The following is a 25794-nucleotide window of genomic DNA, read 5'->3' on the forward strand; positions in this document are numbered from 1 at the left end:
CAATCCAGTTTAAACAATTTTTTACTTAATGCAGCTACCCTTATATTTTCCTTCCACCAGTAAGTCATGTTATAACTACAGTATCTTAAACTCACTTTTTCAATCTACAAAGAAAATGATCTTGCACTTAGACTCAACCATCAGCAGTGCTTTTACCTCTACAGACAGACTCCAACATCCTGTTCTTGACTCCACAGCCAATCATCAGATGAATAGTGCTTTTCAACATTCACCTTTTCAACTAAGTGGTGTTACTCTCCAGTCTAATACCCAACAAAGTTTTCTTACTTAACAATCAAACCTTTCAAAAAAAATTCTTACAAGTTCACTATTTTACATAATTTAATCTGTAGTTTTCATCCAGGCAATATTCAAGTAAAAATACATAATTATTGAATCTTTCTCTCTATTTCAGTGACAGTCGTGTTCTCCTACCATTCGCCCCATAAGAGTGTATTCTTTATTATACTGTCTGCAAGTTAAGAATGTACCCATGTCCTTGCTGTAATTTGTCTGATGCTATTTTTTTACATCCACAGTATGCCTCGGTAGAAAAGAGTGGAGAGCGGTACATGACAGCAGCTGACTTTGTGCGGAACTATCTTGGTCTGTACGCTGAACCTAACTACAACCCCAACTCGATCACACTGCTTGGAGGAATTCTTGACACCAGCAAGGATGGCCTCATTTCATTTGCTGAATTCCATGCTTTTGAGGGCCTTTTGTGTGTCCCAGATGCTCTCTATAAGACAGCCTTCCAGCTTTTTGACACCATGGGTACTGGAATGGTCACTTTTGGTAAGTAATGAAAACTCTTATTTAAAATTCATTGAGACAGGTATACCTAGGTAACCAAGGTATATTGGGACTATGAAGAGTCGTTGGTTAGTGAGTCAACGGTTATCGAAGCAATTAATCCCATAAGAATATAACAAATACAAGGGGTTAGGGAACTAGCCACCCCCCAAAAACTCCCATCTACCCTTCATATATCTCTGTCGTGCACACTGTCATGCAAGAAAATAAAGCAGACATATAAAGCATGCATAATAAGCCTTAAATAAGGAATGTAAAGCTAAAATTGAACCTGCTTTCCGATCATTTACCATGTACTGTAGAAAATATACTAACAAACTTAGTCTTTCACATTGTTAAGACATAACACCCTTTTTATTGCAGAGGAATTCGTTGAGGTGATCAAGCAGACTGTACTTCACCAGAAAGTGCCCTTTGACTTCGATAGTGAATTTGTCAAGATGTATTTTGGGAAGGAGAGAAAACGTGTCATCAATTATGTCGAGTTTTCTCAGTTCCTGCACGTAAGTTACATGAAAAGATGGACAATGAGAAAAGGAGAATAAGGAATTAAAAGTAAAGAAAGTTAGGCTTTCATATTTTTTTCAGCTAGATGCCTTCCATCAGGTGGCTATCATTACTCCACACGCCCAGATTGGAAGGCTGGTCATGTGATCATTCATCCCATACCCTTATAACCATTGTCATCATAATGGATTTAAATGCAGAGGATGCCTTGTGGAGGCAGGGGGGTCTAATACAGCTACTCCCCATCAAGTCAGTACTGCATACACTTTTCACCAGCTATGGGTCACCATCTTGTCAAATTCTAGGACTAGAATTCTCTTTGCACCTGATGCCCAGCTACCCTGTAGATTAGTTCAGTCAATATTCTACGTGTGTGGGTTATTCCACCCAAAGATTGATTTGATCTATTGATTTGATCTATTTATAATTTTCTCTCGAGTGATTATTGTCTGCTCGTTTACATGACTTACATTTTGGAACTCTCCAAGGTATCTTACATTTGGCTATTTTGAACCAATTCTTTCATTGGGGGGACACTTAGGTTATTATTTTCCCATATCCTGTCAAACCTAATTTATCCATATTTGATAATGTGTTTTGTTCCATGGGGTTTGCTTCTACCCTGAGAAGTACCAGAGAGAGGACTGTAGGGACATAATCTCCATTTACAGTAGTGTACTGTATTGCACTTAATTTTAGCTGAGCCTAGTTGATAGTTGGTTGTTAGGCACGAACTTGCTTCAGCAATACATTGTCCACTGACTGAAAACAGAACCCCATATACTTTGGATTTTGTTAAAGCTTGTATCTCTTAGGTCTGGAACCAGGGACTCAACTCCACTTAACAGAGAAGATTTGAAACAGGTGACAAGTAAGAAATAAGAGCCAAGCTGTAACAGGATTTGGTTCAGTCCCTTGCTTCTGGGTTACGTTTTGTGAAAGGAATAAATTAGCTACATAGTATTAGCAACTGGGTTGTGTTTTCTCACTATTAAAGACGTAGTTAAATTCCTTCCTTCATGGGGTCATGTAGTTCATTTGTTATGAATGAACCAAAAGAATAACCAAAGGTTTAATTATCTTTCCCTTATTACCTGTTCTGTTACAAAAAGATGCCTTTTTCCAGGATAAAGTTTGTCTTTCAGGGAAGTAAGTCAATTTCACTCTCTGTTCAGTGTTATTGCTAAGGCAAGTTTTTTGAGTGCCTCAGTTTCTTCCTCTTCCCGTATGTGTGGCCTCATTTTGGGTTGTTATCTTGATTTGTACATCCTTTTGTAAGCAGACTGACAAGAATTGGTTTTTATATTTCTTGTGGATTCCAAACAGCCACTTCCATTTGAATGCACTAGAATCTTGTAAATACCACATACTGTATTGTAAAATTTTGTACAAAGAGTTAACATCCAATAATGAGAAGCTTTGATATATACTGTACTAGAAATCTTGTAGATATTGTATGTTGTGAGAGATTCCATAAATATATTGAAGAAACTCTGATGCAGGAAGAGCCCCCCATGAAAAAAAGCAATTGGGATGTTTACACTGAAAGTTGTGGTGGCAGCCATCAGAGGGGAAAATGGTGTGTGTTCCAACTCTCAGAAAGGGTAGTCAAATAAGACAGTGATAACCAAATGTGTTTCTTCTGCTTTAATCTCATATTGCATTAGGCCTGGTGGGTTAAAGTGTAATTCAGCAAGAGTTGAATAAGGCACTCATAGGGTTAGAAAATTAAAACATGTTTACAAACAAAACATGTTTAACTTGCTTGTATTTATATACTGTATGTTTATTTCACTAATTGATTACTATTTAGGTTATGTGCTGTATATACCTGAGAAACATGACCATGCCATTTTATTTTAGCTGTTTTAGATAACTTAATCTGGTGATAGATGCACTCATATAACTGGATATTGTTATTGAGTGATTGATATTTAAAGGTATTTTGTAATCCTCACCACTTCAGCATGAAATTTTCTATGATTTACATATTTATTACCAGTCATCAAATTATATTGTATTTTTCTAATGATATACAGTACTAAGTACTGTATCTTGAAACTAAGGTTCTTAAAAACTTTTACATTGCAGGATTTTCATGAAGAGCATGCAGTTCAGGCTTTTAAGTCTCATGACAAGCAGGGTTCTGGCTTCATTACCGCCATGGATTTCAATGACATCATGCTCAGTGTTAAGGCTCACCTGCTGACAGTTCCTGTACAAAATAATCTTGTTGCGGTAAGTTGTTTACTTATTACAGTATCAGTATGTTATTTATTATTATTTTTCATTATTTTTATCATGTTCAGTTGGTAGTAGATCAGTCTGATGGTCAATAAATTATTTAGATGAAAAATGTTTAGTGCTGCAAACACAATTCACCTAGTGCCTGCCCTCAAATAAATACAAAAGTAATAGAAACGAGTTTAATAGGGCTAAAAGGAAACATGAAGTGCTAAGTTAAAATAAATAGGAAATTCTGTGAAAATTGGACCAAGGACAGTCTATGAGGACCTGAAAATTCCACAGCACTGTGATTTCACTATGGGCTGGCTTCAAAAATTTAAAAGTCAGTGCCTTAAGGCATTTGAGAAAAAAAATCAGCAAAAAGGTGCAAAATGTTACTTACACCAGCAGCCAGTCTCTCATTTCTTCACTTCCAAATACCACACTTTATTTTACAGTTCTACACTTTTATTGTGCTGTACGTAATTAGCATATGAAATTTAAGAATACTATACAGAATATTTTTCTTTTATTTACTTTTCCACAAATTACATGAAAGAAAATTATTTGAAATTTGACAATCAGGTAGTTGGTTGAATGACTTGTTTTAAGATCATTAATCTATAATTGCTTGTATCTGTACTTCTGTAAATGTCTGAGTAATGTATTCATGCACAGTTAATATGTCAGTGTGGCTTAATTGGTAAACACTGAGTTCTTGTGTCCTTGACACCTGCTTCCTTTCTCTTATGTATAAATGGCATTGTTACTCGTGTGGCCTTATTTTTCATGCATTACAGTATTTTGATTTTCATGTCAGAGGAAATGTGTTTTGTCATGATCATCGGATCCAGTTCTATCAATAGGTTTGAGTTATGATGCTTTTCATTTATCTTAGTCAGGGTAATGCTATAATTACTCAAAGTTAGAAAACACTGTTGTATTTTACTCTGCATTAAAGAAAAAATGGGATATCTGCACAACTGTCTGACAGTAGTAAATATGCAGTACTGTACTTTGTAAGATAAGTTGTAACTTTGATAGTTACAAAATTTTTCTCATTAACTTTTCTGTACTTCTGAGCAGAATACAGTTATATTACATTATTTTGTCTACTTTTCTAATAAATTGTAATATCCAATCAATAAAAGTTTTTATGTTTAGAGTTGTATTAGAAAATATTCATGAAATGTATTTGTTTCTTTTTTCCAGGCTGCTACAGGCCATAAAGTAAGCTTCCCATTCTTCATGGCATTCAATTCTTTGCTTACAAACATGGAGCTCTGCAAGCGTATCTACCTCAATTCATCGGGAGGCTCCCGTACCCAGGAAATAACCAAAGGTACAGTATTGAGTTCTTTAATGTTATTTAGTTTAAATTGGTTTGTGAGTGTATGGAATTTAAACTTGATAAACAATTCTTTAACATTTAAAAGAGTGCTGGTTCATGCCCCGGGCACCCCTCAGTTCATCCATATGTAAAGAGGACCCAGCTTCATAGTTGGGAAAGTGAAAATCAAACAATCTCCTTGTGGACCAAAAGCTTAATAATCAGTGTGCTGTGACCACACTGCTCCTAGTTAGTTGTCAGCCATATGGGATCGACTGTCACTTACAGAACTGGATAATGAAGAGCTCTACCCACAATTTTTTTTACATTTTCATCCATTTCAGAGACGATCACAACACTTTCACAGATTTACTGTGAATCTGTGAAGATTAACTTAATGATAATTAATTGAAGGTTTATTGAAAGGACATGGCACAATAGCCAAAGGCTGAAAATACTGTATACACTGTATATATACTGAGGAGTGGGTCATTTAACAAAAGCTTTCATTGCAAAAAGGAAAAGAAACGTAGGTTGAACAAACAAGTTATAGTAACTATAAGTCTGATAATTTTAACAGAGGTTGGAAATGGGCTGGTCTTGTATTTTTGATGCTGTTGTGTCATCAGGTAATTGTGGCTAACCCACACATACGTAGAAAATGACTGTAAAAGGGTAATGATGATGAGGATGATAGGGTGTAGATTTTATATTATTGAATCTTATAAATAAAGATTATCCCTTACAAGATCTTACAAATGGTGGAAAAAGACAGCATGCTTCATGTACCGTCGTGGTAAAAAATAATCATCCACTCCACTACCTAACCCATGCACCTAGCTGACTCCTTTCTGCATGACAAGTGTTAAGGATAATTTTAAAACTACATTCACTCTCACTACATATGTGGCCCCTAACTTACACCCTCCTACCCTACCTGGGTCCACCACCCCAAGCTCTCCCCCCATCAATACCTGTCCCACCCTCTTGTGACCTACCATGTAGAAAGGCCTTGAGCTCGCAGGTAGGAGGTATGGATGATTACTTTTGACCATGACTGTACCAACTGAGTAAACAAATATGCTAAGCTAGATTATTCTACAACATGTCGGTTCAGTCAGTTTAGATTATTGTTTCTATAAAATTGAACTTGTATTTGGTCCTTAAATATTGGATTTTAAAGATTTTACTCAAGATGTATTTTAGCATCTTGTGCGTCTTCATATTTTTTGTCTGGTTAAATTGTTACTGGAATACGAATTATCATATGGTATATATATTCAGTAGATGGTTCTAATGGAGAAAAATGTACTTTCAGAGGAATTCCTGCACTCAGCCCAGATGATGTCACAAATTACTCCGCTGGAGGTGGAAATCCTTTTCCACTTGACAGAACTTATCAGCGAGAGTTCTGGGTAAGAAACTTACCACATCAATGTAGGTTCCTGAGTTTAGAGGTGCACACTCTGAAATTGTATCTTAGTATGAGGTTATAAATTCATAAGTTCACAATATTCACATTATACAGATTTAACTCTTGTGTTTAGCTTGTTGCATGTCTTGTTAGCCAGTAATGTATTGTGTTGCACTTGTGCTGTGTTGGCATTTTCCCCAAAAATCTTGTTTTAGATGATCTGTAGAGATGTAGATTTTTTTAATTGGATATTACCCAGTTAATTATTAATACTTTGCTAAGCAGCAAAGTTGCTGCTTTTATCAAGAAGGTAAACATAGTTTAGCCAACACAGAGCATTCACCACACCTACAGGTAGGATAATTATAAGATATTAACCCTTCTGAATAAAATCATCTGGCATTAAACATATAAAATTATATAAGTGGCATCATCCCCGCAGTGAAGGGGCAAAGCTGAATTGGGAATAAAGTGTGTTTTGATTTGTAATAAGTAACTGGTGACTGTTATCGATTGAGATGTGATGAGTGGTAGAAATTTTCAATTTTAATTCCGATAGCTTTGGTAGTTGTAAAAATGCAATGATGAACTTTAAATTTTTTTTTTCTGTGTTGTATATTATTTAGAACAACTGCATAATGAATATGATTTCTGATATGATGGAGAATTAAATTGATTCCTGCAATCTTACTCAGGCAAGGTAAGTACAGTTTTAACAAATGAAATAAGAACTTTGAGATATTTGTATACTGTACCTAATATATTTATTTATTGTGTTGACCATTGTTTCATGAAGTCCATGAAACGTGAAAGATGAAAGCAGTTACATTTTCTATCAACAGTGAGTTGATTTGAATCTTGTTACCCTGTCATTTATTCTGTTAACAGGCAAGGTAAGTTCCAAAAATGAAAGCAGATGATGCGAACAAAAACATAGTATGTTCAGGGACAAAAATTTTCGAGTTAAAGTATATCCTAAATATGGTAGCCAGAATACCACTTAATCATCAAATAGAATAGTTCCCACATTATTTGAACTGCCTAGTTCCAGGGTTGGCCAAAAAATGTAATTTCAGGAACAGTCTTTCATTTATCAATTGGCTCCTTGTTTTACTTTTTCTATTTGCTTTCCATAACTCCAACCATGCTGAGGACCCTATGGAGTTACTTTTCAAGAGGCCTGACATCTAAGTCACTGGCAGATAATGGTTCTTATGATGTTCAGGATGACATGGAAGAGTTGTATGACACAGGAATTTGAAGGCCATTTCCTGTTACACTGCTTTATTGCAAAGTAAAGTTCTTTGTTTGAACTGAAGTCATGCAATAGTTGGAATGTCATTCCATCTCTTACCATTTTATAGCAATCCATTTTTTTTCCAGAATTAGTGCTGGGTTATAATTTGATCCTTAAAAACCTTTTATATTAATCAGTGAGGAATAACTTGGATTCCACCAACATTCCTGGGGATGTGCTGGAAGGTTTTTAGATTTTTATGAATTTTTTTAATGATGGGCAACAGATTATGGTCTACACATATTGTAATGTTGATAGTGTTTATATACCTGCTGTGGGTCCTTGATGTTATTTGTTTGTTATTTTACAGTTTGTATCCAAAATTCTTTCTCATACACCCTTCCAAACAGTATTATGTAGACAAAGGTAGAGGTTTACAGTTATAGAGAAGTTAAAGAGCTAGGAGTGGCATCAGGCACAGCTGAGGCTGAAGCAACATGAGTGGTAGGAGGCAGGGCTTTCATCTCATCCATTATAGGAGTTGGTGTAGATGTGTATGGGAGGTCATCAAATACAAGCTGTGGGTAGGCATTATTATGCTTGTTGAAGGAATTGGAGTTTCACTCTTTGGATGTTTTCAATACTATAAGGCCTGTTCTTGAAGAGTCACTTGCTGTAAAAACTTAGGTTTTATGAAGAATTTTTCCTGTATACAGCATTCTTGTCTTTTCTCTGAGCCACATGAATAATGAATTAGTAGCCTACTCTGATTACAACTCAGCCATATTAGCAGTTGCCTCTACCAGTTTTGAATTCTTCCTGCAGACATGCATCTGCTCTCATGCTGCTAACTTTTTTCACTTATGTTTGACCCTTAATGTTTGGAAAAAGGCCTGCAAGTGATAATACTGGTAAAGTGTCCAAGCAGTTAAGGAGAAGCATCAAGATGTATGTAAAAATGTAGATCATAAGCTGTGTACAAGAGATTGAGTATGTCTCCAAGTTCATAATGGTAGTAGCTTAGGTGTGGCTGTATCAACCATTTAATCATTATTAAGAATGCAGAAAAGTTATAAGGGTGTCTGCCCAATCCAACAACTTTTAACAGTAACCAAGACAACTCATTCAATGAACATTTCACTGGAGAAGATGGACAGCCAGATGGGCTTCCTGTAGTAGTAGGATCATGTTAGGATTTGCAGGTGGTGTTAGTCAGTCTTACACTAGCTCCAACTGCATGCACTGGTGAGTATGAGTATTAGATTTGAAATATTTTATTTAGCCATTATTATTAAAAATTACTAAATTTATTTATAAAATATTTTATTACATTTATTATGTGTACAGTATAATTATGAGTGCTTTTACCAATAATCACACCCAGAAAACTACAGGGTATTGAATTCAAATGGCACTCAACTAGTTCTGTATTTTCCATCAGAAAAAAGTGATAGCCATTGTGGGGCTCATGGAAATGTAACTTGTCACTCTGCCTCAGTGAGGGAAACATCAGACCATCAAATGTGATATGACCTTTTGATAAGGTTGTATTACCATTCAGACCATAGGTGACTTGACTCATTTATTCACAGACATGTACACATATTCTTAACTCCTAGGCTTCGGTTCACATCATATGACATGTGCTTACAAGGCTTCGATTTATGTCATATGATGTTTAGTAATTTTGTGGTACTGTTTGAATTGCCACACGGCCTGGCTAGAGTATGTTGCCAAATAGGCATTTATCTTTCACTCACTTACATACCTGTATACTGTATTTTATGGCATATGAGATGCACGGCCATTTTAGCAGGGAGTATTTAGGAAAAAATCTTTGTGTGTATTTTCCTCTTGTAGCCATAGTTTTCTTAAAACAATATACAGTATACAGTACCAATAAATGTGAGGAATAAATAAAAATACCAATAAATAAGTTACAAAAAAATATACTGTGTTGCTAAACCAGTAAATAAAAGCCAAATGAAAGTTTAACACAGCAGCCATTTACATATACATTACATATACAGTAAGTCCTAGCTTACGTCAGGGTTACGTTCCTAAAAATGCGACGTTATACGAAACAACGTTAAGTGGATCAATTTTCCCGATAAGAAATAGATAAAATATGGGAGTTACGTTCCTGATCCTCCCTTTGCCCCATGAAATACATTACATATACAGAAAATCATTGACATTTCTGTAGAAAATAGTATATTGGTACTCACCTATGGGCGGAGGTGGTAGAGCGAGTGTGTGTGGTGGGTCATGAAGCAGAGGAGGCAGATGGCGGGAGGAGAGGAGTGTGGCGGGAGCGGAGGAGGAGGTTGGGAGCAGAGGAGGGTGGTGAGTCACTGAGACTCTGCGATGAGCCAAGAGAGCGTAGTTTTGCCACACGATGGGGATGATGCGCCGTAGAAAGTAGTCCATGACGACGCAAAATAACATAGTATCGGATCACTGGGACGTTAAATGAATTTTTTGTCTCAAGTTTAGCGACATAGTACCGAAACAATGTTAAGCACGGACTTATTGTACTGTACATCTGTACTCCCTGTTTACCATAGCAACGGCTATGCTACCTCTGCAAATTCCCTAACAACGCTCCTCCCCCACCATCAGCGGTCCTCCTTCTCCCTGGTGTGCAAAGAAATGTATATTCCCTTTTATGTGTTTGCCCAGAGGACAATTATTTCTTTTACTTTTTTCACAATGTGTATGCAGGATGGTGTGTGCATGTACTGTATATCAATAAAAATAAACGAAGAAAGTTACGTACAGTATATATACCCGAAAATACGAGTTGAGAATCAACAGCTTGGCCCAGTAGCCTGGTTACAGAGACGGGTCTAACCTGGCTGCAATGCCGCCAGCGATGTTAACAGATGTAAATGTGAAAAGAAAGTTATATGTAAATCTTCATTTGTATCAGGTATTTGTATATTGAAAAATAAAAGTTGCAGGTATGGCATTAATAGATTGTAATGCTTGTAAGAGTCCAGAAATTGTTACTGCTTAGCTACCTTTGAAGTGCTGGGTGTTTGCCATACAGCGGTTAATCGCTCTCAGGTTATCGTCATCAGTACAGTACAGAGTAGTTATAGATCAACCTTTTATATTTACAATAATTATTTTTTAATTAATTAAAAATAATAATGTGTTTAAGTAAGCAATAAAAATTTTTAATTCTGGAGTTGGGTTAGGTAGAATTTAGCCTACTGGAGACAGCAATGGGGGGATTCATTAGCTTATGGAAAACGGCAACTAAACAAATAGGAAGCAGGCTGATTTTTTTGGCCATTTTTCAGATAAAAAAGTTTGTCTTATACAGATATGCCGTAAAATTTGGTACAAGCCTCCCAGTCTGTGTTCTTAGAAGCTTCTCAGTTTTTATTTTTTTATTTTTTTTATGTAGGGATCTCACTCTTGACTTTACGAGCCCCACGAGCCCCACGACATATTTCTACCCCCAAGCGCAAGTGTAGTTGGGGTCTCTTGACCATCAGCAGATATGTGATCAATTATTGGAGACAGTAATAATAATAATTGTAAATACTGTAGTAATTACATAATAAAACAAATGTCCTGTACATCATACTGTCTACAAATCAGTGTTGTGTACCTCATATTGCCTCACACACATGCAACTTCACGCGCATTCTTGACTCTCCTAGCCTGGTGATGTCAACCTGTGGTAAGAACATATAGTTCTTCATTTTTTGTATCATACATGAGCAGTTTGTAAGATTGTAATGGTTTTTATTTAATATTTTTTTCGGGAATGTATACCCCCGTGGGGAGGGGTATGCTAACCGTAACCTGGTGCCTGGGGATTAAACACACAGACACACTCTTAAACACCCATTCTAAATTACACATACACAAACCATCTTGCATACATAATAATAATAATAATAATAATAATAATAATAATAATAATGGTTGCCACCTAGGAGTGGATTTGTTTAAGGAGCAGAAGCTGTCACTAACAACAACCACTCCCTAATTTAATGAGCTGTATGACCCAGTGTCAAGGAATAACCCGAGAAGACCAAACAACTCGCCAATTGCACTGGCTAACCATTACCCTGGATCACAATCGGAAAATCAGTTAACATCTAGGTTCCCAAATGCTGCTGGGTAGATGCAGGCAAATGGTGTACAGAAACTTGCCCATATTTTTACTCTGCCTGGATATTGAACTCAGCCACTCACTTGGGAGGCAAGCATGTTGACCATGACGCCACAGTCGTCTTACATTACACACATGAACAGACATACTTTTACACATATAAACTTGTATCATCAGAGAGGTGGACAGTGTGATCTTCTCACACACAATCTCACTCCAAGAAAGGGATAATCTGCAATCAGGTTACTCCACTTGGGATGGATCACTACCATGACCTAACAATTACCTTTCTGCTGAAGGTGTCCTACACTTTATGCTTTTACCTGATCTGACTCATTTGTAGATTTGGCCAGACATCACACTTTTTCCTGTTTCATGCACCCTCCTTTACTGAGGGTGGGGGAGGTGAAGACTCTGTTGGCTTTGGGGACTTTGTGAAGAGGAAGTAACACTCCATCTTTTCCTCAAAGAGAATGTAGCTGATTTGGGATTCAAATTTGTTATTTCAGCCTCACTGGCTGTCAAGCAAATCACTGGGCCAAGAGTTCAAAGTAGTGCTTCAGACCTGGTTCACTGGGTAAGGAGTCATGTTGTACTAATGCACTCATCTAGTTGACAGGAAGCCTGTAGCTAAACATTGTTAAATGCTCAGACATGGCAAGTACTGTACTGATAAATAGTTACAATGGAAGTATCTCAAATGTTACTCATTTCCTTCCTTGGTCATGAAAGGGGATTTCATGCTGCTGTCCTCCATTTTAATGCCTTCTTTACACTATGTTCCACAGAAAAAAAAAAGACCTGTCTTCTTGATTTTTTAATATCTTGTCATCCAGTAAAAATCTTCTCATGTCTACTCTTTTTTTTTAGTTATTTATTAGAAGACAAATGTTCCATATTGTAATAAGCATGTCTTATGTCAACAAAAAGGTACATCTTTAGAATTCTGCTTAATTCTCTTTATTTTGTTGAAACACAAGGAATTAGAGTATATTAATTTTATTCAATACAGTATATTACTTTACATGCATTTTTTTTAAAATCAAGGATGCATCAGTTAAACTAGTACTAATAATCACTATTACTCACTACACGAGCTTGCTCAGGCTGCACGAAGGGTAAGTTGCAATTAGTATCCTGAACCAGTAACCTCTATCTTTACATGTGTCTGGCTCATTTTTATGAAGTACTGTTTGGCAAGCACCTTTCTCTTCCTGTGTATGTGGCTCCCTTATATTGCTTGTAGACTTTTTATGATCCCACCTCATATTGTTGTGGAACTACTTGCATTGTCCCTCTTATCTGGTTGCATTCATGTATAAAATGAAGGAGGAGATTCACTTTTTATACATTTCTTTAATAATAATTTGATGCAAGAATTATTTCCCCTGACTAAGTGCATGGGTAAGTTTTATAATTCTTTGGTGTGCATTCTCTTTTTTGGAAAACTATTAGAGTGAAAAATAAAAATACTGAAAGATCTTGTGAAGGTCTCCGAATTACCTCTAAATAAATTTTCTAGAAGGCCATGAATGTATAATTAACAGGTATAGTAGTTAAAAGGTATCAGATTTTTATTATCTATCACCAATCAGTGTCTCATTTGTCAGTTTTCATAACCCAATACAGTACAGTTATTATATATGCAATCTTAAGTACCATAAATTAACTAATGGAAAACAATTTGATACAGTGATTTAAGAAACGTTAATATGTACTGTACTTCTTGTGGACAATTGTGTGAAATGTGAATTATCTCTTACCACCTCATTGTATCCTGGGGTCAGTGACATACTGATCCCTGTGCCAGGCATCAACTTGACCCTCCTGTGGTCTTTCAATGCAAATTGTATCTCTAAGCACCCGCTTCCTGGCACACCCCTCCCACTCAGCTGTATCTTACATTGAGATCACCCTTCAAGTAAGCAGAAACACGGGAACAGTGGACTAGCCCTATCAACCACCTAAGTTCCTCCCACTGGCCTTTCGGGCTGGCAGATGTGTCTCTAAGGGCACAATTTGGGTATGGATCGCTCTACCCAATGTTTACTAAAATGGAAAAACTGTTCCTGTTATCGACACAACTTGTTTTGAAAGACTGCGAGGGGGTGACATTGTAAACGATGCTATTTGCATCAAAAGACCGCAAGGGGTTGAGATTTACAACCATGGCCAGGAGTACCAGAGGGTTAAAGGTCTGATGAAAAATTCTTAATCAGATTAAGACCACATCATATTGATCTAGATAGCCCATGAAATAATTGACCGGGTGAAAAATTATTTATCTGATTGAGAATTATTCCTCCATATACTGTATATCTAGGATTAGCACTTGGACTTGTAATATCACCTCAACTGCCTCTCCACCTGTATTGTAACATTCAGTATATTATAAAGGGCTGTTACTGTTCACTTTTTATGTTTCTCATCCAGATGATGCACAAACCACCTTAAGGTGAAAATATATTTCCTTCAATGATGCACCTACAATTTATGCTATGCATGCTTTGAAAGTTTGTTTATTTGTAATTGTTTTATCACTGTTCATGAATATATCAAGAATATTTATCATTATAATTAATCTTTGCAGTTTTAAGTATTGTCTATGATATTACAGTGATTGAAGGGCTGACTAGGCTGCTCTACTTAGAGCATTCATTAATTGTTTTATAGGACTAATTTAAAAGTTGAATTTTACATACTACAGTTTCAGTATTTGAATAACATAATGATACAGTGTATCACATCACCTCATATTTAGACCATTTACTCATCCATTGAATAACTTCTTTTCATGAAGAGTATAAGATATTAGAAGTGGCTACTCTAGAGAACTTTTACAGGTTCTGTATAGGCAAAAGGAATATAAGTTGTGGGGAATAATATTACTAACATTTGGTTTGATCCAGAAATCCCATATTTTACCCAAATCTGGAACTAAACATATACTAAGTCAATGGTCTAGACCAGTGAGACCTAACATTAGTGGCTGGGATTAATCTAAACAATAGTAAACCTTGCCATTGTCACCCTGGTAAGGGAGAGTAGATGTAAAGGTTTCCCTTACAAACAATAGAGGGCTAAGCCATATTGCATTTCCAGGGAGCAATCCTTATTTAGTCCAAACAGATACACTAACCTATAGAAGAAAGGAGGGTTTCCAAGCTGTCTTGTTCCTGGGTGTAGTAAAAAAATGGGATTTCAGAATCAAGCTTTCATGTACCACCAGTTGTCCTTCACTAGGCGGCTAAAGTATCTGAAGACAGCCAGGAAAATGGAGATGGTACTAAATGTGACTAGCAATGTGAAATCACACTCCAAAGGGAAGTCAACATTATCATGGTAGGGTACAAAGATACTTACCACACAAACTCTCCCACATCACACATTACATCAAAGTTGTCGGTGTTTCTTATCTTCCAAATTTGGGTTTCAGAATCTTTATTATTGATAAGCTACATTAAGGACTGAACCAGTGAAAACTTCCTTTGGGATTATGTAATTGAAACACTGTTTTACTATGTCAAACTCTTTCATGATTCTAGCAGTTGCTATACGGACTTCTATTTTCTCAATAAACCTTTAATTTCTCCACAATTGTCAGGACATTGCATTTCCTTTTCTTTGCACACACCAATTGACAAATTGGCTTGAAAAGCATGTGGTGGCCATGTCCATGTCCATTAAATGCAATACTGTAGGGTCTCAAGAGTACGTGACCCTCGCTTATAACCGTCACCCCTTGAACCGCCCTTACAATTGGGTCTTGCTCTTGTGCGAAGCTAACCCACCCAGCATCTCTTGATAGCTCAGCGTGTTTATCAATTGACCATGCCCGTTTGAGAACAAAATAAATAAATAAAATCCTTACAATATTCTAATGTGGCTGAGAAATAAAGACAATATAATATAAAACTATAAAATGAGAAAAATGAAGAGCATGGGAATGTATGTGTGGGACGTGAATGTTTGTGTGTGAAGGCAGTGACCTGTAACTGGGTCGCCTATTCACCATTCCAGTCGCGCTCCCTACCCTGATGTGATTCAGCTGGGTGACTGCCTGGCTGACCTGTCACATTGCCCAGAGGATGGTTTGAGTTTGGGAGGAGCTACCGATATTCTTTGTAACGGTACATGAAATAATACAGACTGTACAGACTGTACAGGGTACTAATAAAAATAAAATAATTCTGCATACCATTTGGCAATCGTTTCACTACATAATGGACTCAGGAGACAGCTAGCGACTGAGATCCCTCATGCCTTTCCCCTCTCCCTTCCCCTACTCTGCTTGCTAACTCCAGCGCAAAGAGAAATGTTTATTTTCGTTGTGTTTGATCTTATGTGCATGTGAGGGAGTAAATATATTTGAATAAAATTACAGTATGTGTATCTACATGAAATTATGAGTTGAAAAATAATCATTCACAGTTCACAAGAAATTTTTAGCCTCTGTGTTTTTTACCTCATGATAATATACAGGAATGTAACCCTTGCGTATTCTGAGACCCTACTGTATCCATTAGGTCGAGGTCCATTAGTTGGAAGTTTAACTTTATATGATAATGTATAATGTTCAGTATATTTACCATATTTTGTGAAATATCTGGAATGGCCTTGGATACCTTACTTATTGAATGGTACCAATTCCTAGTTTTCCTTGTATGAGATGAAGAAAGTTTTTCTTACAGCCTTTGTCATTATTTTATCTCATCATGGACACATACTAGGGGGAGAGAGTAGAATAAAGCTGCTGCTTCTCTTTGCTCCATAAACTGCTGTGGACAATACATTTGGCCCCCTATCATGAGTTAGTTTTATGCGTTGAGCATAAAGGTGATCAAGGAAATAGGGAGGAGTCTCAGTTACTACTTGCTAGATATTGTAAATCATCCCTTCTCCCTCATTACATATTCATTTGCCTCACCGAGCAAAAAGTGCTCCAAGGATATGAGTTCTGAAAAGGGGGTACTCAGTGGTTGCACATTATATTATTAGTGTTATTATTTTTATAATTATTACTTACCTGGGCAATATCTCGAGCATTTTTCGAGCTAGGAAGCTGAAATAGTGACAAGGTACTTTAGGAAAATGCCCCTTTTTAATGTAGTTACAGTAAGCTAGAAAGTTTATATTTTAATGCAATAGTGACCTAGTAGTATTAGGCAAAAATGCCTTTAATTTTGTATTTTTTTACTCATATTTTGTTTGTGGTATGGCATGGGGGTGGTGTACATTTTATGTACCACTATTTGTTTTATGGTTAGCATTTAGAAAATTATGGCTGTCTTTACTTTCCCAAAGGGAGATGTTTTAGAAAATGATTCATTTGGACCTGGGAATCCTGCCAAAATGATGACCACACATATAACTGGAACAAGATGGTATTTTACCATCTGAATGGATGGGGATCCATGGTTTTTTCCTGATTTCTGTATCTGGGAGTTTGCCCATGGGTGGACTGGTTTGTAGTGCTGCTGGATACTATACCTTCTGTATTTATTGGGCAACTTGTAGTTTACAGTGATTCTGTGAGAGTGGATGATTTTTTCAGAGACTGCAACACAAAGGATCAGAATTTTTTGTCCCCTTGACTTCTCAGAATACTACAGAACTTTTTTTCTTGGCAGAGGTAGCTGTGAGTGGATAATTTGCTGAGGACTTTTTTTTAGCCCACCAATATTTCGTTTCCCATCTTGATTTGTCTGTGTTTGGTTGGGGTAAATTCAGTTGTTTTTCAGACTTTACCAGAGAGTAGAAAGAGGCAGTTCTGTACTTATCCGTGAACTTATAAGTTAGAGGTAGGTTTAAAATTTATGTAGATTTAGCAAGATTTGTTTTAAGATGTGGAAAGTGTCTTTATTCAGCAATTTCTAGCCCCAGTCATTAAGACTTTGCTCCAAGATTTGTTATATACTCACTTAAAGAGTCCTTCAGCTGAGCTATCTGACTGCTACTTGTTTACCCAATGTCTGCAAGGTGTAGCAGAATTTGAAGGGTTTGCTGAAAACTCACACATAACTAACTTTCTTCCGTGGTGTAAAGTAATGTAGAACAAAGCCCACAAGGTTGTGTTGTTCAACTATTGTAACTTATTTGCACCTCTAACCTTTTGGTGACTTGTTTTGGTAGATTAGTCATTCCAAACTGGTATCAAGTTATAAATGAAAAGTGATCCTGAAACCCAAATAAGGAAAGATGGGGTCCCACTTGTCTCCCAGGTATATCTCAGAGGTTCATTGGAAGTGCAAAATTTGGTATAGACAAGTGAGAAACATGTTGCATAGTAGCTGTGTGATACACAATTAACCATTGCTGCCTTAGTCTTAGGTTCCTTGGGCAAAATTCACCAGTTTTTATGGTACAGTATACTGTACACAAGTCATGCCTTTCTGATTTGATTGTAAAATGGATCTTTCGGATTAAACCCTATTTTTTTTTCTTGTAACTTCAACTTTTATGATGTTGAACAGTATCTTTATATTTTGGTTTTATTTTCAGGAGAATAGTATATAGTGACCTAGAAGCCCTCACCCCTGAGCAGTATATGAAGGTAATCACTCGCAAGTTGACGGACATCAAGGCTGTCCAAAGCCCTGAGCAACGTGGTATCTTCATTCAAGTTCTGGAGCAAGTTTACAGATTCACCCTTGGTGCATTTGCTGGTGGTTAGTAAAAGATGTAATCAATTTACTTTTCATAGCATTTAGATGCTTATTCGTAGCTTACTTATAATTCAGTGGTGACCTGTAAGATTCCTGCACTAGAACACCCATGGCAGAGCCATTTTTGTCCAGTAGGCTTGTTTTTCTGTTCCATCTTAGATATGTATGTACGGCTGCACTGGAGCTTACATAAGATAAACATAAATATTCCCTTCAACATATTTCTTAAATATATATTATTTTTCAACACAAAGACACAAGGAGAGGGTTCTGACAAATGAGATTAGAGTTAAGAACCTGACAAGAGAGACTACAGGAGACCATGCAGCATGGAGAGAGCTGCCGTCAGGTAACTGAAGTTAACCCACATAAGTGTGGAAAATTACCGTAAAATATTGTTATTGATGATGATGGCTACTGATCATTTACTATTCAGATTTTGATAGTATACAAAGTTATTTATAGTACTTACTGTATGTATATTCTGGTCAAATTTGTCATGCCTGTGTATCCAGAACTTCATCTACTTGGTATGGAATATGGCAGGCAATTGGCACCACTATATATGGTCTAGGCTTTTGACATTACTACATATTCTATGGCTTTTACATCATGGTTGTTCAATTGTCTCATATATTTATTGTATATGATCGTGACCACTTCATGTGAAATGATAGTACAGAGTATTAAGTTTAGTTACATACAAAGGCATGTTTAGGTTTAAAAAAAGTTTTGTGTGCTAACCCCTATAGTCTATTATGTCTTGTTTATTGATTAGATATCAAAAGGAGGAATTTTATTTAAAGTAGGAGTTTGATGTTTTTGTAAGGTGCATTAATAATAAAAATGCCATAGAAATTAAAGGTAAAGCTAACATACACCCTGTATATACACTGGGAAGTTGACCACTTTATAACCAACTTTGGATCAAGCAACTCGTCTTTCTGCCCTTCTTCCTCTAGGGTGGTAAGGTGAGCCACATAATTGAGGCTTGTTCCAGATGCTTGATGATTTACAGCCATTGTCAACAAATGAATGGATCAGAACAATTGTAATATGCTCATCAGCAAAACTCTTTAGCCATTTCCTTTCTTAGGATACCTTTTTAACCAGTATGAGGGTGAAAGATACTCAAATTTTTGTGTTTATATGATTTTTAGATATTGGTCACATGGTTACAAATCAGGCTAGAGGGTATGGGGTTTTAACCCTTGGAATTGCTGGCTATATAAAGTTACTGAATTCCAACTTATTCATAAAATGGGATTTCACAATCTCTTCCAATTTTAAAATTACTCCATAATTTCATGAAGTATATAATTTTGTTAACCTTCTGTACTAATTTAAACACCCTTCTAAGACAACCAGTATATGTTGTGTCATGATTTCATAATAAAGCTTACCGTATATACTCGTGCATAAACCAATCTAATATTCTGTATAGTTCGATCCCTGATTTTGGGGTAAAAAAAATCCTGAGTTTATACAATTCAACCCTAACTTTTGACAAATTCTTGGTATAATCCTAGACATTTATAACAAGACCATATTCACACTGTGCCTTGGCTGTGACCACCACCTTAACAGCTGATGCTATGAACAGTGTTACCAACTGTGAAGTTGAATTCCTGTCAGTTACCAATTTCTATGAGGATTAAGATAAAATAATATACACTATACTGTACCAGTAATTGTGAGGAATAAATAGAAATAACACTTATAAATAAAAAAAACCCTCTTCATTTGTCACTCATTTCACTATATGCTGGAGACAGAAAGACAGCTCAGAACAGCTGAGATTCCACACACACCCCACCCCCCCCCCTTGGTTAGCGTGAACTCTTAGCACATGAAGAAAGTTTATTCCCTTTTATGTTTTTGTACTTATGATTGCACATTCTGTATCTAAGAGTGTGTGCATGTAACATAGTAGAAAAAAAAGAGAGAAATTTATGTACGTATACTGTGTACCAAAAATTACGAGTAAAAAAAATAACCATGACATAGATCACAACTTGGTCTGGAGTGGTAGGGAGAGGGTTAGGGTAATGTGGCTGTAATGATGAGTCTTATGTTATTATTACAAATACAAAACTAATAAAAATGCTGAAAAACAAACAAAAACAAAGAGATAAAAAAATTAAGAAATATTATCATAGGTGTTATATAACGGCCTACATGGTAAGTCATATGGCTGAAGCAAACTCACAACCCAGTACTTATTTCCCAGCATTCACAAACCATGCCACTTACCTTTCTTACGTTATTTAACCCTTAAAGTCCAGGCGACATAAGATCCGATTGAAACCCCCCACGTGGGCATATTTTGACCCAAAATACACTTATTACACTACATAAATGATGTGACCTAAAATTAAAGAAAATATAATATAAAACTATAAAATAAGAAAATGAAGAACTTGGGTGTGTATGTGGGAAGTGAATATATGTGTGTAAGTGGCAGGCTAATAACTGCGTGGCTGACTTGCCAGCCCAGCTGCTGTATTTATTGTTGCAGGTACTTGTAATGTAACTATAAAAGTTGTGGAAAAATCATTTCAATACTCTAATGTGAATTGGAAATTTGTAAAATATAATATGAAACATAAAATAAGACAAATGAAGAGCATATGTGGGAAGTGACTGTGTTGAGGTGGTGGGTTACTTGGCATGTAGCTATGCAATCCCTCCCAACACAGCTAGCACAGCAGCCTCACATCTGTGAGTCAACTGGTTGACTGCCTGAACTGTGTCTGTTGCTCAGAGGATGGTTTGAGTGGAAATAACTAATTTTTTTTTACATGAAATATGTGCTATTGTATTATATGATATGCTATGTATTGATTTTATTGTTTATCATAGCAATGAATATGGCACCAATAAATTACTGAACATAAGTCGAAGGACGTGCATCTATCACGATAGCTGGCAGGTAAATAACCACGAGGCACAAGTCTTGAGACAAAGATTATGCGTGAGTTGAGTTGCCAATTAAACAAATATCCAATACAGTACCTGTATAAAGTATTTGGTCCCACTTAGTAACGAAGATTGTCACCCAGGCTTTAAGGGTTAATAATTGTGCTACTTCAAACAACATTTGTATGCAATCTAGAAGAAAAATGCAGCTGAAACCATTAAATAAAAACAAAATGAAAGTTTAACACAACTGCCATTTCCATAGACGCTGGCTGCATGGCCGCCTCAATACTTGCCAGTCACCATAGCAATGCAGCCTACCTGGGCCTCTGCTGATTCCCTATCGACATAACCCCCCCTCCCCCCCCCGCCCCCCCAACACAAACAAACAAACACACACTGCTCTCTCACTCTCCCCCAGCTCAGCCTCCTAAATTGCGTGCAAAGAAATGACGATTATTTATTTTTCTTTTATTTTTCACAATATGTATGTAGTATAGTGTGTGTATGCAAATGATTAAAAAAAAACGAAAGTTACATATTTATACCCCAAATTACAAGTTGATAAATAACCATTATAACTCACAGCTCGGTAAGATTAGCCTACTGGGAGTATGTCCCAGGTAGCTATTGTTTATTGTAAATGACCCACAGAAATGCATGAATTTTAATCCCTAAAATATTTAGTTCAACCTCCTACTTTTTATATAAAAATTTTATCATAAAAACTTGAACTATACTCAAGTATATACGGTATAGCACACTATTTTATTTTTTTCAGCTGTTGGTGCTACAGCTGTGTATCCTATTGATCTAGTTAAAACGAGAATGCAGAATCAGCGTACTGGCTCCTACATTGGTGAACTTATGTACCGCAACTCCTTTGATTGTTTTAAGAAGGTGAGCTCTTGTAGAACACTTTGTTTTATCAGCTGGTTTTGAGAAGCATATGAAGACTGGTTTTATCAATGAGAGCTTGTTTTTCATGTTTACTCTGTTATCATCTTGTTTCCAGAATTCACATTTTGTTTAAGTTATGATGCGATGCCTTTTAACCCTTTTGATGCAACGGTTATACTGGTGTGACAGTTGTAATAATGCCACAATTGTCAGAGGATCATTCCCCTTTCACATTTACTTTACCATATTTTATCAATCTTTTGGTGGCCACCCACACTATTTGCAAGCTGCCATCTGGCAAAGACAGACATAAATGAAATATAATTGCAGTCAGCTGTATGCTATGTTTTGATGAGAGTTGAAGATGCTGTTCATTAAAATCGTCTTTGTAACTCCTTGACGTCCCTTTACTGTATGTCTGTTTTTCCCTCTCTTTACAATATGTCATGAACATCAGGTGGAAATGGGAATCTCTAAATTATAACAAGAAAAAGGCCAAATTGTTTGTTACAGATTCAGAGAGTGAGTAAATTATGAAGAATTGTTAGCAGTGATGAGGAGACGAGACACCTAGCCTATGTTCTACCCAGGCTAGTGTCTCAGGAGTGCCAGTATGGTACATGGTGACAAATGTACAATTAGAAAATGCAAAAGAATTGAAAAATATAATGATATTTACAAATAAACGATTGTGTGCTTGTAATAGAGTAAAAAATAAAAAAAAAAATAAAAAAAATTATGTATTTCTACTCGAAACTACGAGATGAAAAAGAACAATAATGCAGCTCACAGCTTGTCTTGATAGTGAGAGGCTGAGATCCCCAACACTGCCCCCTCCTCCCTCTTCCCCCTTCCCCCTTCCCCTCCTACAATCTGACACTAACTTCCGTGGACTTAAGAAGTTTTTATTCTCTTTTTTTTGACCTTATGATAGCTATTTCTTTTATTTATTTATTTAATTTTTACATTCTGTATGAACTATTGTATGTGCATGTAACGGAGTATAAAAAAAGAGAGAATAAAATTATGTATGTCTACCCAAAAATACAAGTTGAAAAATAACAATAACACAGCTTAGCCTGATAGGGGGAGAATTAGGGGGATGTAGTACAGGGACAGTCTAACCTGGTGATCTGCCAAGTCCACACACACACACACACACCCATTCTCTTCATTTTTCTTATTTTATAGCAACATGCCATCTCCACAGAGATGTACAGTCAACCCTCACTTTACACGGTTAATGTAACCCACAGGGTACCGCGGAAAGTGAGAAACGCGTAAAGTGAATAACATAACATATGGGATTAAATGAAATAGAGACTAGCTGACCCCCAAACTCCACTCTTTCCAACACAATACCTATGTTCTAGTAAAAATAACATCTTAATTTTATGATGGTACATGCACACAATTAATACTTAAGAGAAATACAGTCGCCAAGTTAATGTCCATTCAAATAATGGACTCAACTCCCTCCCCCTCTTCTCACACTACCCTCCCTGGCTCTTCCCTCTCTGAGAAATTTTGGGGGGAAAACCAGGTATAGTAATAAATAATACCTCAAACTAAAGTTAGGATAATATAATTGACATTGCTGGATTCCTTGTAAGACCAGGAATATTTTGAATATAAATGTCATATATTTTGCACAAAAGATAACATATTTACTCAGAGTAAACATTATATCTAAAATTTGTATGTCTAATGCAAAATATATGATGTTTATATTCAAAATGATCATCAAATTGTAAGAATTCCAGCAATGTAAATTATATTCTGGCCGGGTAATTTGTATGAATTTTATGAGCTAAAACAAATATCTTCAGTTAATAAAAAAAAAAATATTCTTCACACCCTGGTGCCAGGTGGTCGGTCGCCGGTCCCTCCCTCCCTCCCACCCCCCACCAACCCTCCCTACCAGATGAATGTGTGGGAATACCAGACTGTTTACCTTTTTAGTAATAAATAATAAATCAGACTAAAGTTAGGATAATATAATTGACATTGCTGGATTCCTTGTAAGACCAGGAATATTTTGAATATAAATGTCATATATTTTGCACAAAAGATAACATATTTACTCAGAGTAAACATTATATCTAAAATTTGTATGTCTAATGCAAAATCTATGATGTTTATATTCAAAATGATCATCAAATTGTAAGAATTCCAGCAATGTAAATTATATTCTGGCCGGATAATTTGTATGAATTTTATGAGCTAAATAAAAAAATTATACTTCACCTGTGTAAAGGGGTACACCCACCACAGAATGTGAGCCTCCTGGGTTCTGGCAGGGCACGTGTAAACTGGAAACTGGAAACGCGGAATGTGGGACCGCGTAAAGTGAGGGTTGACTGTACTGTAAAATTAATATTACTTTTAGTTTATATTAAGCTATGTTATAGTGTATGTATTTGACTCAAATTGAATTATGTATTTGACTCAAATTGAATTAAATGTACAATACAGTACAGGTATTGTTTAGTGAATGAACAGGCAACTTAGTTAGGCTTTGATGAGTGTTATCTGCAGCCATGGAACCAAACCCCCTATTTCCCAAAAGCTTTTAGCCTTGCCAGTCTCAGATTTGCCAACCATGGGGTTTTTCAGAAACCTAACCCCTCGTGGTTGGCGAGGGACTACTGTACAGTTTGTCATAATATCGATTCCATACGGCCTCAAAAAGTCCCCGAAATCGGTAAAATTTCAACATATTCTCGGGGGCTTACTACACTGTGCTTACCCCTTGGCAGTGCCACTGGTGTGTTCCCTTACAGTTTTAGCTAGGACTACACCACTGTGAATAATAATGACTGCTCCACTGCCAGGCACAAGTGAACAGCTGACATGTACAGTTGCCAGCAAAAGTTTTCCCACAGCCCTGTGTAACAAGTTTGTGGGAGGACTTTTGCTGGCAACTGTACATATTATTGATTTTCTTTTCTTTCTTTTTTCTATAAAAAAATAACTTTGATCATAAATATTCACTATAATATCCAGAAGTCAGTCATATAAAGAGGAATTGTATCAAGTTAGTTGAATACTACCAGGAATTTTTTTTACACAAGAGCTCTGATTGGCTGCAACTGCAAGCACGTATGGGTAAAATACTTAGATTCCATCAGTGGAGATAATGTAAACAAGCATGGCTCCTATTGGTCAGTCCTAAGTGTTCTGTCTTGTTACTTCTGCCTTGTATTATGGATTTTAATTTTTGTTTTTCTAGTAAAAATTAACTCTAGATGAGGACCAAAGAGCTCTACTCTATAATGAATCAGCATTAAGCAGGGAAGCACTAAACACGGTATTACTGTAATTTTTCGTGATAATTTGGATACGAATGGACCCCGAGTCCATAAATTTTTATTAAAGCAGTTTTGGAATAGTTTATGGTTATTTCTTGGCCTCTGAAACCAAACTAATTACAGGTGTATTTCCATTTAATTCAATGAAACTATAATTCACGATTTGATATAATTCATGATGTCTTCTGATACCTAACCCACGAATTATTTCGACTCCAATGAATTAATGTTTCTCGCCACCCTTTATTGGTGTTTCTTATCGCTCTTTAATTAGTGTTCCTTACCACCCTTGTTTCTGTTGTTGGTATTAATTGCTGTTATTATACATAAGCTTTAC

General features: G+C 36.3%; 1 protein-coding gene across 2 annotated transcripts in view; it reads left to right on the forward strand.

Moving 5' to 3' along the window:
* LOC121855743 (calcium-binding mitochondrial carrier protein Aralar1-like) overlaps positions 1-25794 on the forward strand; it is a 74294-nt gene that overhangs the window by 14670 nt on the left and 33830 nt on the right. Inside the window, exons 2-9 of one of the 2 annotated variants that reach the window (XM_042350849.1) lie at positions 540-798; positions 1180-1319; positions 3415-3561; positions 4762-4891; positions 6198-6294; positions 12760-12780; positions 18164-18330; positions 22028-22146. In XM_042350849.1, the coding sequence (XP_042206783.1) occupies positions 540-798; positions 1180-1319; positions 3415-3561; positions 4762-4891; positions 6198-6294; positions 12760-12780; positions 18164-18330; positions 22028-22146 (1080 nt within the window). The remainder of the gene's footprint in view (positions 1-539; positions 799-1179; positions 1320-3414; positions 3562-4761; positions 4892-6197; positions 6295-12759; positions 12781-18163; positions 18331-22027; positions 22147-25794) is intronic. The other variant, XM_042350850.1, reaches the window with a different exon arrangement.

Source organism: Homarus americanus, unplaced genomic scaffold (assembly GCF_018991925.1).
Source record: "Homarus americanus isolate GMGI-L3 unplaced genomic scaffold, GMGI_Hamer_2.0 scaffold15894, whole genome shotgun sequence".
In the NCBI taxonomy this organism is placed as follows: domain Eukaryota; kingdom Metazoa; phylum Arthropoda; class Malacostraca; order Decapoda; family Nephropidae; genus Homarus; species Homarus americanus.